The following is a 19,269-nucleotide window of genomic DNA, read 5'->3' on the forward strand; positions in this document are numbered from 1 at the left end:
AGGAGAGAGAGAGAGAGAGAAATTTTAATATTTATTTTTTAGTTCTCGGCGGACACAACATCTTTGTTGGTATGTGGTGCTGAGGATCGAACCCGGGTTGCACGCAGGCCAGGCGAGCGTGCTACCGCTTGAGCCACATCCCCAGACCTAAAAATTACATTGTGCATTTCATAACCAAGCACTTAAGGTGGATTTTTAAAACATGGGACATTTTTCTTCCTAACCAAATATCATTTTGACACCTGACCAAATTAACTGTAATCTCTAAATACCATCTTTAAAGTACTCTATATTCCTGTTTCTTTCTGCCAAATTATCTTTTAGAGCATTGCATCTGTTTGCATTTTCTGTTAAGATGATTTTCATTCTAGAATAGTTTTATCTCTTTACCCTTCTTTCTTTTTCTTCTTTTTTCGTTTCTTTCTTTCTTTTTTATGACAATGACTTTTTGGAGACTGGGTAAATTGTCCAATTAATTGTCTTATGGAATGTTCCATATATTCTGAATTCACCTAATTGGCATTATTTAGCTTGTTTTACTATTTTCTGTACTTTGTGTTCCCAGTGGAAATTACATCCAAACCCTTGATTAAACATTTTTTGGCAATAACACTCCATAGATGACGCATTTCTTCATATATTCATCACATCTGGAAGCACATACAGCCTGCTAGTCCTAGGACGGTGAAGCTCAATACAATCTCTGGATTAAAGTGGAATCAGATCTCATAACTCTAAAGTTGCACTTTTCCCCCTTATATTTTGCAAATAGTAAATGATGTGATACTTGAGTACCTTGTGAATATTCAGGATGCCATCCATTTTTTAATTGAGTTAGGAACCTCAGATCATCATTGCCAGAATCAATTACAGTATTAAGGATTTTAAAATAGTAATCTCTTTAATTCTTTTTTCCTACATGATGCTTAGACATCTTGTGAGTATCCAGAATTCTATCAAACTTTTAGCTAAAGTTTTTAGTGTCCTTTTCTGAATTAGGTCGTTAGATAATTAACAATTGTAACTTTTTAAATTCTACCATTAGTTCTATTTATGTTAGCTGCAGTACTTCTACATAGCAAAAAAAATATGTTTTTAAAAATGACAAAATCTTGAAGCTTTACACATTTTTTTTCCTTCTTAGATCTTGTCAGAAGTTCCCAGTTGCTTCCCCAAATGACTGGAAGCTCAATTCCCTTTTTATATGAAATCAGAATGTAAATGATTAAAGAAAGGCTTTTTCAAAAAAGCTTAGTCATTCAGTAACAAGTATTTTTGAGTGTCTGTTCTGTAGTATAATCCAGTCTGGAAACTCCTTTTAAGGAAAGAAAAGTGTTATTTAAGTTGCAAATCATTCCAAATTCTATCTGGCTTATAATTCCTGTTTCTCACACTTTGGAAGAAATGGATTTTTCTATCTGATAGATAGAATTATTTCTTTCCAGAAAAAGTCCATTTGATCCAAGTTCATCAAAACTATTTAATTTTATCCAAACTATTTTGAATAGTTTCTGCCAATGAGGGGCTTTAGAGATCATATGCATTCTACATAGCCTAGTTTTTAAAAACATATATTTATAAAAAATAATAGTTATTATTGTAATATATTTTATTTTGTTTTTGCACTTAACTTGAAGCAAAATTTATTCATATAAAATAATTTCTCAATAGAGGATCAAACCATACTCACATATAATGATACAATGAGAATAATTCTAGTGTGTTAGCGTGTTCACATTGACAATCTGTGACAATGTAGTTTTAGATTGGCTCATTGGTTTGTCTCTTCATAGGTTATTTAACATTAGGAAAATCATATCTTAGTGTCTTAAAATAAAAACTTATATTTATATAGTAATTTATATTCTGAAATATACTTCCACATGTATTGTGCTACCTGATCAACTGAACATGAGGACAAATGTATATTATCATCCTCAATTTACATGAAAGAAATTAAAATACCGTCCTTTTAAATTAGCATAAAACATTCTTTTTTTCTTATTATTGTATTAGAAGATTTACTGGAAGATATTGTGGTATCTTTCAACTGCAAATGAAATTTTAGAAAATAACAATTCTTTCAAAAGAATAATGTAAATGAATCTGATGTCCTGTGCTCTTTATCAGACTGCCTCCCTTAGAATAAAATATATATATAAATTATATATAACATCATATATGTAAATTATATATATAAATTATATATAAAATTATATAATTATATAACTATATAATTATATAATTCATGTTTTACATATAACATATGTAATTTATATTATACATATAATATATAATTTATATTATATAAGGATATATAATTTATATTATATGTGATATAAATTTCATATATATACATATATATGTGTGTGTGTGTATATATATATATATATATATATATATATATATATCCTTCCTTTCATTCTTCCAAACCTGCTAATATGAATAAATGAGATAATTCAAGTGAACACACTCTAAAATCTTTGAAATAACACTAAATATGAGCAATCTTTCTTACTTTAATTCAAAATCTAAAGAAATAGTGATGAATGCATGAATAATTTCAATAGTTTAGCTCTCAGAATGAAGGCCAGGACTTCTTGCCTCAGAATCACCTAGGATGGTTTTTGAAAAATGCAGAATTTCTGTCCCGTCCATAATCTACTATATTCAATACACATAGGCTCATATTTAAAGAAGCTTGAGAATGACAGAGTTATATGAAACCAACTCCATATCACTTACTTCTCTCCCACTTAACATACTAGTAGTAAATTTTGCCTAGACAATTTACTCAAAGTATGTGAGTTAACATAGCAGACACTTTTAAGAACTCAAGATGTATCCAATGAATTGCTTTTACTACACTGTAGTAGGGATAAAATACAGAACTGTTCAACATAAATAAAATACCTGCCACAGTCTTGAACCCCAAGAAGGGAAGAGAAATATTTTTTAGAAAAGAATTTGATATAGTTTTGTTAACTATTTGAATATTCATAACCAATTTCCCTAGACTAGCATCTGGTGATGAATTGGAAGAATTTGAGATACTTCCAATTTTTTCATGAATGTTAGGGTCTGTAAACAAGTCAAGATGGCGCCTGGCATTTTGCCAGAGGGAGTGGTTTATGAAGTAACACCAGCGAGCCATTAAGTGTGGAGATTCCTTATTGGTTGACTCCTGTATCTAGTTTATGTTAATTAAGATAAGCTGTGTGGAATGTATAAATATCCCTCCTGTCCTACAATAAACGGCTCCCACTCCTGCTGTATCAATCTCCACAAGTTTCTCGTTACCCGCAGGTTAGTTTGCCCAGCCAGCCCGGCTGTGGCATATGAACATATTTGTTTTCAGACCTCAAACTCTAGGATTTTTTGTAGTACCACTTTAGACATTTTTTAATACCTTTATTTTATTTGTTTACTTTTATATGGTGCTGAGGATTGAACCTAGCTTCTCACATGTGCTAGATGAGCACTCTACCGCTGAGCCATTACCTCAGTCCCTAGACAGTTGTTTTTAACCTCCAAAAACAATAAATAATCAAGAATCATCTAAAACTTCTACTTTCCTTTTCAACCAGTATTTTTAAGACAGGAAGGAAGAAAACTATAGGTCAATATCCTCATAAGCATAAAGGCAGAAACCTTCAAGAAAATACAAGCAAACTGAATCCAAGAACACATCAAAAAGATTATCCACCATGTTCAGGTGGGAATCATCCCAGGGATTCAAGAGGGCACAATATACATAAATCAATAAATATGATGCATCATATCAACAGATTGAAGGATTAAAAACTATGTTTTCTCAATACACAAGAAAAGAATTTGACAAAATTCAATATTTCTTTAGGATAAAAGCTCTTAATAAATTAGGTGTGGAAGAAATGTTACTCAACACAATAAAAATTAAATATAAAAATTCCATCTTACTGAACTGGGAGAAGCTGAAAGTTTTCTCCGTAAAATTTGGAAGAAAATGATGTTCACCTCCACCACTTTTATTTAACATACTACCAGAAGCTTGAACCACAGCAATCAGGTGAGAGAAAGAAATACAATCAGGCTAGAGAAAGGAATACAGGTATCCAAATTGAAAAGGCAAATGTTACATTGTGAATATTTTCATAAGCATGATCTTAAACAGAGAAAACACCAAAAAGTCCATCAAGATCTAATAAGAAATTTGTCAAAAATGTATAAATTAAATTTGTCTTTCTTTGTAGTGAATTTTCTGAAAAATAAATCAAGAAAGCAAGCACATTTATAATAACTACCAAGAAAATAAAATACCTAGGAATATATTTACCAAAAGAGGTAAAAATTTTCTACAATAAAACTATAAACTATTGATTAAACATGTTTAAGAGAGCACACACACACACACACACACACACACACACACACACACACAAAAGATATCCCACATTCATGAATTGGAAGAATCAACATTATTAAATGTCCATACTACCCTAAATGATCTACAGACTCAGTGCAATAACTGTCAAAATAACAATGACATTGATCATAAACTAGAAAAGCAATTCTGAAATTTATATTTTGTGAAATATAAATATAAATATGTCAATGTCATCTTGGTAAAAACAATAAAGCAAGTGACATTGCACTACTTCAAAGTATACTAAAAAGCTATAGTGATCAATATACCAATGTGGTATTGGCATAAAATCAGACACATAAGACCAGTGGAACAAAAAAGATAGCTCTATAAGTGAATTCACTCATCTGCAGTCAAGCAAGCTAAGAACATGTGCTGGGGAAAGGAGAATATCTTCAACAGACGCTTCTGGGAAAATTAGACATCCACATGCAGAAGAATAAAACTAAACCATTATCTCTCACCATAAGCAAAGTCAACAAAAATGATTTAAGCTTTTAAATTAAGACCTGAATCTATGAAAGTACCAAAAGAAAATGAAAGGGAAATACTTTAAGATTTTGAAAAGGCAAAGACTTTTTATTATTATTATTTAAATAGGACCCTGAAAGCACAGAAAACAAAAGCAAAAATTAGCAAATGGAATAACATAAAGCTAAAAAAGTTTTGCACAGCAAATAATACAATCAACAGAGCAAAGGGAAAGCCTACAGAATGTGAAAAGACTTTTGCAAACTATAGATTTGACTAGGGGTCAATAACCAGAATATATAAGAAACACAATCAATAGTGAAAAAAATCTGATTTTTTAAATGGGCAATAAATCTAATTAGACATTTCTCAAAAGAACAGTTACATGAAAAAGTGGTCAACATCACTAATCATTGTCTAAATAGAAATCAAAACCTCAATTTAACCTCACTCTAATTAGAATGGCTACGATCGAAAAGGCTCCCCCAAAATACAAATTCTTATGAGAATGTAGATAAAGGGGAAAACTTCTGCACTGTTAGTTAATATGAAAATTATTTGTGTCATTACGAAGCACAGTATGGAGGGTAATATCGTTTGGATATGAGGTGACCCCAAAACCTCTTGTTAATGCAGGAATAAATAATCAGAGATGAAATAATTGGATTAGAAGAGCTCTAATCAAATCAGTCCATCCTAGTTTGAATGGACTGACAGGGTGGTAACAGTAGACAGGTAGTTGTAACTAGAAGAGGTGGGTCACTGTAGGCATACCCTGAGAGGGTTGTTCTTCCTATGGAATATCTCCCCCATCCTTTCCCTGCCCCCGCCCCTCTCTTTCTCCTTCCTGGTTACACCATGAGCTAAGCATCTTTCTTCTGCTGGGTTCTTCCCTCATGATGTGCTGCCTCATCTTGGGCCCAGAGCAATGGAGTTGTTCATCTACAGACTGAAACCTCTGATACCATGAGCCTCAAATGAATTCTTCCTCCTGTAAGTTGTTCCTGTCAGGTGTTTTGGTCACAGTGATGCAAAAGTTAATTGAAACAGAAATTGGTACCCAGAGCAAGGTCGTTCCTGTGAGTAACATGACCATGTGGTTCAGAAGCCTTTGGAATTTTTGGCAAGTTGGAAAAGTTTTAGAATGTTGTAAGCAGAACTTAATGGGTGATTCTTATAGGAGCTCAAGAGACCAGAATGCTGTAGTTATATCGACTGTGCTCATGAGGTTTCAGAGGGAAATGAGCACTCTAGTTGGAACCAGACTGTAGACCACTTGTGTTATATTCTGGCAAAGAACTTGGCTACATTTTGCCCAGCTCCTGAGATTTTATGTAAAGCTGAATTTAAAAGTAATGGACTAATTAATTAAGCTGGCAGAGAAAATTTCAAGGCAGCTCTCAGTCCGTGAAACGGATGTTGCTGGCAGGTTTTAGACAAATTTGTTTTAGGAAATGGGAGCAGAAAAGAGAATGAATTAAAGGATTTTAAAAACCTTCAGTTTGGCTGAGAAAGTCCATGTAAAGCTGGAGCCAAGCCAAAGCTTGTTGAAAAGATTACAGCCCCAAAAGAGATACTCTGTACTTTTCACAGAGACAACAGGAAAGATGGCTTAAGGGCATCTCAGGAATTTGGCAGACCACATCCACCACAGGATCAAGAGTGCAGAATGAAAGCTCTTTTGAGACAAGATCATGGGGGTGCTCTTCTTGTATGGGGTTGGGGATTAGGAAGTTGTTTCACCATGCTGAACTGTGCAGAAACTCAGGCTGCTGCAGCCATGATTTCAGAGGGACAAATATTGTGCAAGCTGATAGCAGAATTGGTGACAATCACATGGTGCTTATTCTGCAAGAATGCAGGATGCTTGGATGAAGGAGTCATGGAGGCTTTCACCAAGATTGAAAGGAAGGCCTTTTAAAGGAAGGCAAAGTGTGGCAATGCTGGTGTTCCTGGAGGCTGCCTAAGAGGACAATGTATGGAATCATGAAGATGAAGCCAAAGCTTGTTCAGGCTTTCTATTTCTCCTGACTTAGCCTTAGTCAGTTGTTTTGTATGTGTTTTCATTTCAATTTGACCTTAAGTGCAGGTCTACTGATAATAAATTCCTTTAGGTTTTGTTTGGGAAAGTTTTTGTCTTTCATTCACTTTTAAAGGATAATTTTGCTGGTTATAGTATCATTTCTTGGTAGTTTGCTTCTTTCAGTCCTTTCAATATGTCATTTCATTGTCCTGGCCCCCAAATTTTCTGCTGAGATATCCACTGATAGTATTACAGTTTTCCTCGTATGGAGTAAGTTGCTTTTCTACTGATGCTTTAAGTATTTTTATCCTTAACCTTTGATACATTGAATGTAATTTCCTTTAAGTTGATCTTTTTTTTTTTGACCATGAATCTGGATTTATTTTCACAATACCAAAATATTTGAGAGGTTTCAGCCATTATTTCTTCAAATAAGGTTTCTGCCCCTTTATTTGTGTGTTCTCCTTAAAATCCATAATTATTTATTTCATGGTGTTCTATATTTCAAAGAAGGAGGAGGAGGAAGAGGAGAAGGAGGAGGAGGAGGAGGAGGAGGAGGAGAAGTAGTAGCAAAAGTTTTGAAGCAAAAAAAAACACAAAAGCAACCAGTCATGGTGGCACACAGCCTATAATCTCAGATTTGGGAGGCTGAGACAGGAAGGTCTCAAATTCAAGGCCAGCCTTTGCAACTTAGCAAGGCCCTGAATAACTTACTGAGACCCTGTTTCAAAATAAAACAGCTAGGGGATTCAATCTGCAGTACAACACACACACACACACACACACACACACACACACACACATACACACAAACACACAAGCAACACTTGAAAAGCAAGGGATTAAAGATGACCTTAAACTTTAAAGATGAATGACATTGGTAGTTAAGATTGATCATTTTAATTATTGTATTTTCAATGTACCAGACTTATAGTCACATTAATTCTGACAATAGTTGTGAGGTAAATCCTAATATTATCAATCTGATTGAGCTATAAAGTAACAGACTCAAAGAATAATATTAGGTCATCATCAATATTCACACAACTAATAAATGTAAGAATAAGAATTTTTCCCAGGATATTTAATATCAAAGATCAGATTCTTGACTAGTATGTTTTACTGCCTTCTCAAAGTTCTCAAAAATGACCTAAGTCTACCTGCTTATTGAATCAGAAAAGCAAGTTTTAAAAGCTTTCTAAAAATCCTACAGAAAGTGACACATCCTTTCTCAGAGCCAAGTTTCCTAGAGCCTTACCTAATGCCATTAAAATATTACTTATATAGGTACTTTATTTGGATATAAAGTTTATTTTTCCTGTGTTTTCACCTCTATCTCTTAGTATTCCAAGAAATAAAGGACATCTCTTAGGTCTAAGTAAGAAACCAAAATTAAATATATACTTAATGTTCATAGAAACTGATAAACATCATTAGTCAGTCAAGATAAAGTTGCATTTTCCTCATAACAGCTGAAATTGTAGAGTCATAGAATATCAATATGGAAGGAGCTTCGGGTATCATTTAGACTAACCCCACTCCCATTCTTTTCTCTTTTATATACCATAATTTTTATTTCTTTCCTGGGTCCTCTGGAATTACACAATTAATTTTTTCATTTCATGTTGCTTGTGTTGTTAATTACAAACAATTCATCATTCAATTTTTTCCTTTCATAAGGAAGACAGTACTTTGACAACACTGAGATCTGTATGGAACTATGTAGCCTCTTCTTCCATCTAGTGGTGATAGTGTACTATTACCCTTTAAGTGGCCTCTGCTTCCATCTAGTGGTTATACTTCACTATTACACCATGAAGAAAATTGCTGGGCTTCAGTGCCAGGCACTCACTTTCCTCTAAAAGGGAGCAAGATTCTTCCATGTATCATGCCTATCACAGCGGATTCTCTATCTCAGGAATGGTGTGAAGGGAATGAAAATAGAATGATAGAATGGAGTGATGCTGTACTGGAGCTCCAGGAATGCTAGGAACCAGAAGAGAAAACAGGATTGCTGTGTGAGGCGGTCTTTTGGGTGAATAGAGAATTCCCCCTACTGTATGTACTTGTCACATTCAATTATATTTCCAACATACCAAAGCAAGTAAATTTTTAAAAAATCAAAGCAAATGGACTGATCACTTAATGTCTCTAAAGCCTTAGTTCATTCACACAGTTGGCCCTTCATATCCACAGCTTCCTTTCTATGGATTCAACCAACCCTAGATCCAAAATTTTCAGAAAACAATTGCATCTGTACTGAACATGTACAGACATTTTTTTCATCATTATTTCCTAAACATTACCGTATAACAACTATTTACATGTATACTTTACAGTGTATGTACATTGTACTGGGCCTTATAAGTAATCTAGGAATGATTTAAAGTATGTTAGGCTATGGGTGCAGATTATATGCAATTGCTATGAGGAGGAGAAGTAGTAGTAGTAGTTTTGAAGCAAAAAAAAAAATACACAAAAGCACCCAGACATGGTGGCACACAGCCTATAATGTGTGCTGTGTAAGCATCCTTGGATTTTAGCATCCTCAGTTGTCCTAGAAACTATTCTCCACTAATACCATGGATGGTAGATAAAAGATAGAAGGATGGGGGAAGGGTTAGTCTAAATGATTTCCAAAGTCCCTTCTATTTCAATATTTTATGACTACAATTTCAGCTCAATGTATTTTGCCTACGTGACATCCTGAAGCCACATTGGGAAACTTCTGGGAGCTTGGGATTTGTTTAGATTAGACATATTTAAGAAAGGTTAAATAAAACTTCAGTTGTTTTGTTTCTTTCACTTCCCCTTTTTAGGTATAATAATAACTACATATTCTGAGATGAATATCAGGGATAAAGCCATGCTATTCCAAGTTTTCTCTTTGGCTCCTTGCCAAAAAAAAAAAAAATTCAAACTGCCTGACATCACCAGAGTGGAAGAAGAGTGAACAGGAGGCAATTTGTGCAAGGGAGAGTGTAAGCTATTGCAAAATTCTCCAGGGATCCTATGACTCATTTTGTTTCCTGGTAGTTACCGCTTTCTAATTTTGACAGATGTGGTTTTCTGCTTTTTTCCTTAAGAAGCTTACTGGGCTTGCAAAGGAGAGTACTAACGGGATAAGGTTAAGGAGCCAACTCAGCAGCAACAGAGACAGATGCTTTGTTGTAATTGAACTAAAACCCTAAGACCATCTATGAGCCAACTCTTTCTAATTTAAGTCATTGCCTTATTTTATTGTTACACAAATCATTTTCCACATAAAATTAATCACCAAAAACATAAACTGCTTTTGTTTCTTCCTTAATGCTAATATTCATATAAGTAGTTGGCACAGAAAATGTCTTTCAATAAAAAGGTCAGACAAATCCTCATCACTGATTTGTCTCTACTGTGCATAAGGAGACACCCAGGACATCCTATCAGAATTGAAGTGAAGAGGCATATGATCTCTCAAATATTTCTGAAAACAATTGCTCCACTGAGTTCTGTAATGCAGACAGCTACTACTTTAGAGGTTCGTTCTTTCAGGTGAAGCTGTTGCTTCTAGGAGTTCCTTCTTAATGTCTTGCTTATTCTTTATCAACTACTAATGTTTCATCAAAGATAGTTTTAAGATGGTAGGTTGTAGAATTTTGATGAGAAAGATATGTTAAGCACGGATTGACCTGTCAGTCAGAATTTCCCCAAATGGGTATTCTGAAGGAGCACTTCTGTAAAAATATTAGTAACTATTGTGAATTTTTTTCAAGGGGGATTTGAGGTAAAGTAAGTTAGAGAAACACAGAATTAAATAGGGTTTTTCCTATACTCTTTACTATATTAACATTCATTCATTATTCAACAAATATTTATTAAACACTGACTTTATGCCAAAGATGGTTATAAGTGCTTGCGATACCCCAGAGAATAAAACAGACAAATATCATTTCCTTATAGAACTCACATTCTAGCAAGACGAGACAGACTGAACAATATATTTCATTTTATACATATACATATATTTTATTGTATATGTAACATATTTTACTGTATAGGTATACATATATTTTATTATATATGTTATATAGTAATATAATATAAATGCATATATTATATATATACATATATATTATATAAAACATGCTAAGTGAGGTCTAAGAGAGACTGGTAACACATGTTTGAGAAAGAAAAGAAGTATATTGATTTTTTCAAAGAGTGACCAGAATGTTTCAAATAAATAAATGACATTTGAGCAAAGGTTCAAATTTGTTAGGAGAATTTATAATACAGATAATCTGGATGATAAGAGTTGGAATTTTGAGATAAGAGCCAAGACTAATGATATAAAATTGGGAACACTTGGTATTTAGATGATTTTAGTTTGGGTTTTCTAAGATGTGATTTCTTTACAATTCTTTTTCATTTGGATTTTATATTTAATTGGCCAAGAATTATATGTGTGGCCTGCAATGTGTTGTTTTGATAATTGCATCTATTGCAGAATGATTACAGGAAGCTAATAAATATATATATATATATCACCTCATGTTCTTAACCATTTTTGTAGTGAAAATATTTAAAATCTGCTCTTTTAGCAATTTTGAAATATGCAATACACTATAATTAACTACGGTCGCTGTGATGTGCAATATACTTTGTAAGATTAATGTTCCTAACTGAAACTTTTAAGTCTAAAGACTTGATGATCACTAAGGGATTGAGTTGCTAGACAAGACAAGCACCCAAGAGCTTATGGCCACTCCAGTGTTATAAGATCTGACATAAAAGGGAGAATTTGATAATCAGACTGAGCGAAAATGATCAGAGAGGGAGGAAAACAAGAGTAGAGAATCCCAGAAGTCAGATGAAGAAAGCATTTCAAGATGTGGAGAGAGACTAGGTGTGTCAGTGGTCCCAAAAGATGGAGCAAGATAGGGATGGAGCATAGGTTTGTGAACTTACATCCTCCTTGTTACTAAAAAACAAGAGCACTTTCACTGTACCACATGAGAACTGTGCCTCTTTGATAGGGAAATAAAACGTGTATAGCACTCCACTAACTCATTTAGCACAGAACACTTTCCACACAACATCTCCAGGATAGCCAAGAACTTCTCTGGGAAGTGCTGGTACAGATCATGGGTACTCAGGGCAAACAGCAGATCTAAGTACTGGGGCCAAGGAGCCAGAGCCCTGGATCCCATCAGAATACTGAAGTGGAAGATATTGAAAACAAACTCTGAATGAGATGTTTCCACAGTGTAATTCTCTATCCTCCAAAATGACAGTAGTTAAGACCAGCAACTGTTCTTATTGTCCTTCCATTGACCCAACAAAGAAGAAGAATGCTTACTGACAGAGAAATACATGAAAAATTGTCCAAAACTCTCTAGCTATTGAGGAAATTAAAATTAAAACTACAAAAACCATTGGGTTGATTAACATTTAAAAACCCGATAATGCCAATGTGGGAAAAAAAAGGGTTTTAAGAAATTTCATTTAGGCTTGGGTTGTGGCACAGAGGTAGAGTGCTCGCCTCACACATGTGAGACCCTGGGTTTGATCCTCAGCACCACATAAAAATAAATAAGTGAAATAAAAGTATTGTGTCCAACTACAACTGAAAAATAAATATTTTTTAAAAATTTGAGAAATTCCTTCACAACACTGTATTCTGGGAAGAAAATGACGTTCTTCCTAAATCCTAGTGAACAAGTCACTTATTAGTTACACTGCTCACCTTGTGGTATTCCAGTTGGAGAAATTTAATTTTACTGACATATGCATTCACTGGTACTTTGCATTACATGCAGGGAATATTTCCAGAGAATATTTCTGCTTGATGTGGGCAAGTATCTTTAGAAATGCATACGTACATAAATTAATAGTAACAGTATGTGCTTTGCACATTGCTCAGGACTAAGTCATTTCTTATTTATTAGGTTGCTTACTATGCTGAACCTTAAATTGAACCACTTTGGCGGGGGGTAGGGTGCTGGGGATTAACTCAGACTCAGGGGTACTTACTCAACCACTGAGCCACATCCCCAGCCCCATTTTGTATTTTATTTAGAGATAGAATCTCACTGAGTTGCTTAGCCCCTCACTTTTGCTGAGGCTCGATTTGAACTCCCAATCCTCCTGACTCAGCCTTCTGAGCCACTGGGATTACAGATGTTCACCTCCATGCCTGGCTAAATTGAATCACTTTTGTTCTCAAATATTGAATAGGCCATCATCTTAAAATATGATTGTTTACCTGACAAAAGTAATAATTTAATATTTTGTTTGTGCTACAGCAGTCTGTATGCTTTGGGGGAGAAAAGGATTCCTTTCTGGATTAAAATGAGTCATAGGGTTAAAAAAAACAGTCTTGAAATGTGTAATTAAGATTAATGATCATATTTTTCTCATATTAAGCATATTACTTTACAGAGTCATTAAATTTATTCAAATGATATTGCATTGGATTAAGAGGATTAATGCCTAACCTCACTTCTTTGTCTACCCAGGACTGCAGCCCAGAGTTTATTGAATAGGGAAGGGATAAAGCATCTCACTAAGAACCCTCCCTGCAAAGAGGGACTAAAGGTTGTAAACCGAAAATGAAAAATCTGCCTTGTTTTCTTTAAATTTCAGATGATCTAGGCAGACATGAGCCTGTAAATGATGTGACTCTATCTAATCTACTGAAACTAGGACAGTATTGAAGGCAGTGGCTCTTTTTTTTTTTTTTTAACTTGGCATGCTATCTATTTTTTTAAAGACACATGAAGAAGAAATCTCAATAACAATACTAGCTGCATCCACCTGCATTCCTTTCTTCTGGAAGAGATGGTCCTCGCTTCCCAGTTGATCTTCTTCACCTGCATCTGGATCACATTAATATCAAATGCTTTTGCTACTTCTCACACCAAGAAGACCTCTCACCGGTGCTCCACTTCAGTGAAACACACCCGGTAAGACTCCACAGTTTAGTCCATGCAAGTATTTTCTGGTTTTTCTTATCAGCTGCTTCAGGCCTATTGGAAATCCAGAAACATATCTTTAATGGAAATACATCTTTGAGGCAGTGTCTATCTCTGAAAATAGCATTCACTCATCCAAATAAGTACCCCCTGGTGGACATCAGAAAGAGAAAAATCCTGCATCTCTGCTAGAGTTTGTATGCTTATTTTTAACCAATTTTTGGAGAATATCATTAAATGGTTCATGTAGGGATCCTCTTTCAGAAAACGTATTTCTTCCATGAGTAATACAATTATTATTAATAATGACATTTAATGTTTCTTCAGATTTTTTTAGTAGAAAATAGTCTAAGTGGCAACTTCTTTTAATGTCAAGTACTAGCATATAGAATCATATATTGAGATAGTATCAAAAGGCATTAAGGCCATGTGTTGTCTTTGGAGAATAGTTTCCACACATTAAAAATACCCTCCAAAATATCAACACATCACCATTGTTATTTTGCCATAAATAACCCCAAGAGTTTTCTGGATATGTGGTGAGGAAGGTACTTATCTGTTCCGGTGACCAACCCATCACTCACTACTTGCTGGGACTTTGCAGATTTTAGCACTACAGTTCCAAGAATCCCTTCAGATTGGCACCTGAAAATATTGGTCACTCTATTACTCATACATGCTTAAAAAACAAGGAATGTCTTTGGAAAGGTCTTCCCTTTTTTACAAAATTTTGAAAAAAGACCCAAAAGGAGAAAGTGAGGGAAGAAGAGGAGTAATATCCTCCAGTCAATTCTGGCAGTCAATGAAGTGACAAAGGTTTCAGCCAGATTGCTCTCACACCTTGAATATTTATAAAAAATATTCACCAGAAGATTAAGAACGAGAATATAGGATTGTAACACTTGTCTTCTGAAATTTTAATGGACCAACATTGAAAGGGAAGAGTGACTAGAGTCCTGACTTCCTGCTCTGCTCTTAAAAATCAAGGCCTTCCTCCCACATTTTCCTTCCATTCTCCCAGACTCCCGATTTGAAATGAGGTAAGGTCTTGTACAGTTTAACCACTTCAGAGCCTTCTCTGGGACAATTAGAAAAGAAAATATTTGGGAACTATAGTATTCTACCACCAAACTATGTGGGTTTTTTTTTTCCAGATTACTTATAAAATTCATGTAGTATATTTTATCTAATTTTAAAATAAATGAAGACTGCTTAAATATCATGTACCATTTAAACTGTGGGGGATTTTTTCCAATCTGCAGAGTAAATGTTTAGATGAGAAGAAAGATTGTTATAGAAGCTAATCCACTGTCGTGGCCCACTGTCAATGGCAGAAACTAAGGACAGTATTGAAAGCAGTGTCTCTGCAGAAAAATCTGCCCACTGTCCTTTTTAGGTGTCTTTTAAGGACAGTAAGGGAACATAAATTCTCTGTGGCAGGGTGGAAATTTTTCTCTTCTGTTAAGTGCCTCGTTTTAGATCCCATTAAAAGGAAGAGAAAATTTTACAGTCTATGCAAGCCAGATTTCCTCCAGAGGAACCACCCCCCTCCGGGTTTCTGCTACAAGAGGTCTAACATGTTTGTTTTCGCTTCTTTATATCCTGAATGAAATGCCCCTGTGAGCCACAAACTAGAATACAATTCATTAAAATTTATATCTGCTTCTTTTGTTCTTCAAAGAAAAATCCTGTAGGGCACTGGGGACCGAGTAAACCAGAAGTAGCCACTTAGAATGAAACCAGGCACTTTCCCTGAGTGAATAATACAGCCAGCCAATTTCTGAGCTGTCACTCAGGATCTCTTGTGCAGATTCTAAAGCATTTGACAAAAAATACATAAATTACTATACAGGGTAGTTTCTAGAGAAAAGAGCCCAAGATTTATTATGTGAGGGTTTTTCCCCAACATCCAACCTGATCACCAACAAATAAGAAATGAATGAATTAATAATCTACCCCTTCATAATGCAAAAGAACTAACAGAGTGAACATGAAAGGAAGTCATGGTCTTCCTTTGAAAATTATGTAGTGCATTTTTATCCCTCACTTTGAATTTATACACATCATCTTGAACCTACTTTCATGCAATCTAGCCCTTAAGTGCTTTGTTATTAACTTTTTTCCATTGGGAATATGACTTTATTTGTTATATGAACATTCACTTTTCTTAATCTAAAGATTTCTTTTAAAATCTTTGCTTCAAAATGTCCTTTATTTCTTAAAAACAAAGCAGGGAAGAACGTGAACAAAGAAAGTTTTGGCAAACGAAAATGTCTCTCTTTTGCCTGAGGAGAAAATCTGGCTCCCTAGTAATGCAAAAAGGAGGAGATATATAGACTCAATGAATACCTAGTCTTTCTTTCAACAATCTTATTGAGTGACCTTCACATGAAAGTGCTGCGTTGGGGGTTGAGGATACCATGGAAATGACACACTGACCCTGGCCTTAAGAATAATCAGCAGAGCACTAGAATCTGTGCCACCAAGCTTGATAAGTTTTCATAAAATTTGTATGCTGTTAAAAAATTATTAAAAATTAAGTTGTACAAATTCATAATTAAATAAGTTATTTTTAATTCAAAGGCAAATATTTAACTCACCACTTCCTAATCACTTTACTAAATTTGGCTATCGTCTAAGGTCTTGAGATTATTTAGGCTTAATATATCTCTATGGTAGAATTACTTCAATATACCATGCCATATCATCTTATGCCATACTGGATTAGTCTGTAATATGCTAGTCCATAGTATTCCATACCATATTGTTATGTATTATAATAGGGGCAATCTCTGTCTTGAAGTTTAGTAACTTGTGGAAGTATTCTACTTCTGGAAATAAAAAAAAAAATTCACTTGTTGTAAATAAACACTACAAACCAAGGCTTTTTTAAATCTGGAGAGCCACTTGTTAAACAACTATCAACATCTCCCTAAACCCACTGTCAAAGTCAGTAAGGACCTAGAGATTGCAAATTCAAGTGCAACTGCAAGCAAGTAAGACTGAAGAGAGAAACAGAAACTCCAATTGCAGGATATATGCTCTTCTGAGGTGTGTCTCATCAGGTTCAGGCTCCTCTTATAAGAGAATTTGAGCACAGTGTTACCAGATATTCTTGATTTTTCAAAGGAAACAGGAGTCCCGGTTTTCATATGAGATTTTCCAATTTAATACATCATGGGAGATATCCAAAATATGTCTGCAGACTAGCTCTTAATCTGGTCCAATTTTCTCATTTTGCAAATAAGGAAACTGAGGCCTCGCCACTGAACTTGTGAGCTGACAGAGACCTAAGGGAGATATAGGAACTGCTGTGTTTCAACTGGAGCACTTTTCCTGGTTGGCTCTTTCACAGAAACGTTCATCTGCATAGGTTTTTCCTTTTTAAAAAATGGACTATTGAATAAAGTCAAGTATGCATTCTCAGAGTTCAGGTGATCAGGAGCCCTTACATAAGGACACAAGAGTCACTCTATTTAATGTGCCATGTCCTCTCTAAGGCACCTCACAAGCATCAGGGGCCTGGAAATAAACATTGGATCCATAATTATGAAGATTTTCTTAATCAAACATTGAACCAACTGATTTTCCCACTACTTTTACTTTATTCCTTGGATTTACATCTATCGCTCTAATAAACTTTTTTGTAATATTTTGTATTTTTCTAAAGAAAAGTACCAAAATAATCTCCATTATGCTTCTCTTTTCTAAATTGACTTTCAATCCTAATTCATATACCTGGTTTAAGTTACAGCATAGAAAGTATTTTATATTTTCTTAAATTAAGCATTTTCCTCATTGCTTCATAGATACTCTAATATTTTTCAACACTTCATATTACTAATTGGAAGTAAAGAATGAGAATTAACTCCTTCAGTATTGAACATTTATTTTCAGCTTTGCACTGCTATAAGTAACAGCAATAAATATTTGCACTCATGTTTTTATTTCCTCTACTAATAAAAATTATAATTTTTCTAGAATTGAATTACTGAGTCAAAGCATATAAAATATCTTTATGGCTCCTAAGATTAAATTCTAAAAGAGTTTTCCAATAATTATTCTCCCACCTTCAAGGTTTAAATACTCCCATTTCATCATATCCTTATCAGTATAGGGCACTAACATTATTTTTTGTCTTCTATGCATTAGTAAATATAAAATAGTAGTTGTAGTTTTAATTGGTGTCTCACTGTTAACCCTTTCAATTAAACTTTTAAATATACTTGTTAATTACAACCTCCCTTGGGTAAATAGTCTATTCATGTGAGGCCTAGTTGTTTTTAAGTTCTGATTCTAGTGAAATAATCAAATATACAGGTCTCCAAACTCTTGGGAAAACAGTTCTGTAAAGCATCCAACAAAGTGTGACTCAATTAATATGAGACTTTTTTTCCTTTTATTAATGAAAGTCTAAAGCATAAGAATGAGTTAGGTGTTTTTGTTTTCTGTCAACCAATTCCAGTATTTTAAAAATCTTTCCCTAGTATGTCTTCTTCAAAGACCTTCTTAGTTCCCCTGAGACTTAAGACTAAGTCCTAAGTCAGAGGAAAACCTCAACTATTACCAAGATGTACACCTCTGTCTCTCTAACAATGTTCACAGCACTTTGTGGGCTAAGGCAAAGACTAAGAATGCTGGTGTACCCATCTTCCATCAATTGAGATTTCTTTGTTTGATCCCATCAGGACTTCTGGAAGAGCCTTTTCTCAGACAGAAGTTATTCAATAGCTTTCTCTCAGTAACTATGAAAACTGAAGTCATTTCTTCTAGAATGGGGAAGAGGCCAGAAGTTACACAGAATGGTTTAAAATATTGCATACCTGGAATAAGACTAGAAAGTTCTGGGCTGAACCTTATGCTCTGCATATATAAGTAACAGAAATAAATATTTGCTGTTCAGTAAACGTATTTGCTTCTTTTTTTGTTTTCTTTCTTTATTTCATTAACTTTTTAATGTATTTTGATAAGCCAGAGGCCTTTAAACCAGGCATCTATATTCCTGAGGTTTATCTCTATGGGAACATGCAGGCTACCTGAGAGACAGGTGGACATGCATAGTTTTTAAACAGTTTAACTTTCTTTTGACCTTTTTGCTAAAACTCCACCTGAAAACTCAGCTGTCTTCAGTGATTATTCTGTCCAACTTGAAAAAGTTAAAGGGTACCTCTCTCTCTTCCTAGATCCTACTCTGTGCATTGCTCCAGTGTGTAATAACTTCCTGGGTTAAAGAGACATTCTCCCCACCCAAAATGTAAAGGGATGACTATATGATGCATCCTTTTCCAAACTAGATGATTTACTATTTTTTTGCTTCCAACAAAACTAGAGAGAAAGAACCTAATTAATTTGTTAGTTAAAACCCATTAAAAATGACTGTTGATAATTAATACAATGTGAATTTGAAAAACATGTCA

General features: G+C 34.4%; 1 protein-coding gene across 2 annotated transcripts in view; it reads left to right on the forward strand.

The window, feature by feature from the left end:
- Positions 1 to 13,388: 13,388 nt before the first annotated feature.
- Positions 13,389 to 19,269, forward strand: part of Gabrr3 (gamma-aminobutyric acid type A receptor subunit rho3) — a 50,454-nt gene continuing 44,573 nt past the window's right edge. Inside the window, exon 1 of one of the 2 annotated variants that reach the window (XM_078044410.1) lies at positions 13,389 to 13,843. In XM_078044410.1, coding sequence (XP_077900536.1) covers positions 13,719 to 13,843 — 125 coding nt within the window. In that variant the 5' untranslated portion in view covers positions 13,389 to 13,718. The remainder of the gene's footprint in view (positions 13,844 to 19,269) is intronic. The other variant, XM_021734221.3, reaches the window with a different exon arrangement.

This window comes from Ictidomys tridecemlineatus, chromosome 3 (genome assembly GCF_052094955.1).
Source record: "Ictidomys tridecemlineatus isolate mIctTri1 chromosome 3, mIctTri1.hap1, whole genome shotgun sequence".
NCBI classification, from domain to species: domain Eukaryota; kingdom Metazoa; phylum Chordata; class Mammalia; order Rodentia; family Sciuridae; genus Ictidomys; species Ictidomys tridecemlineatus.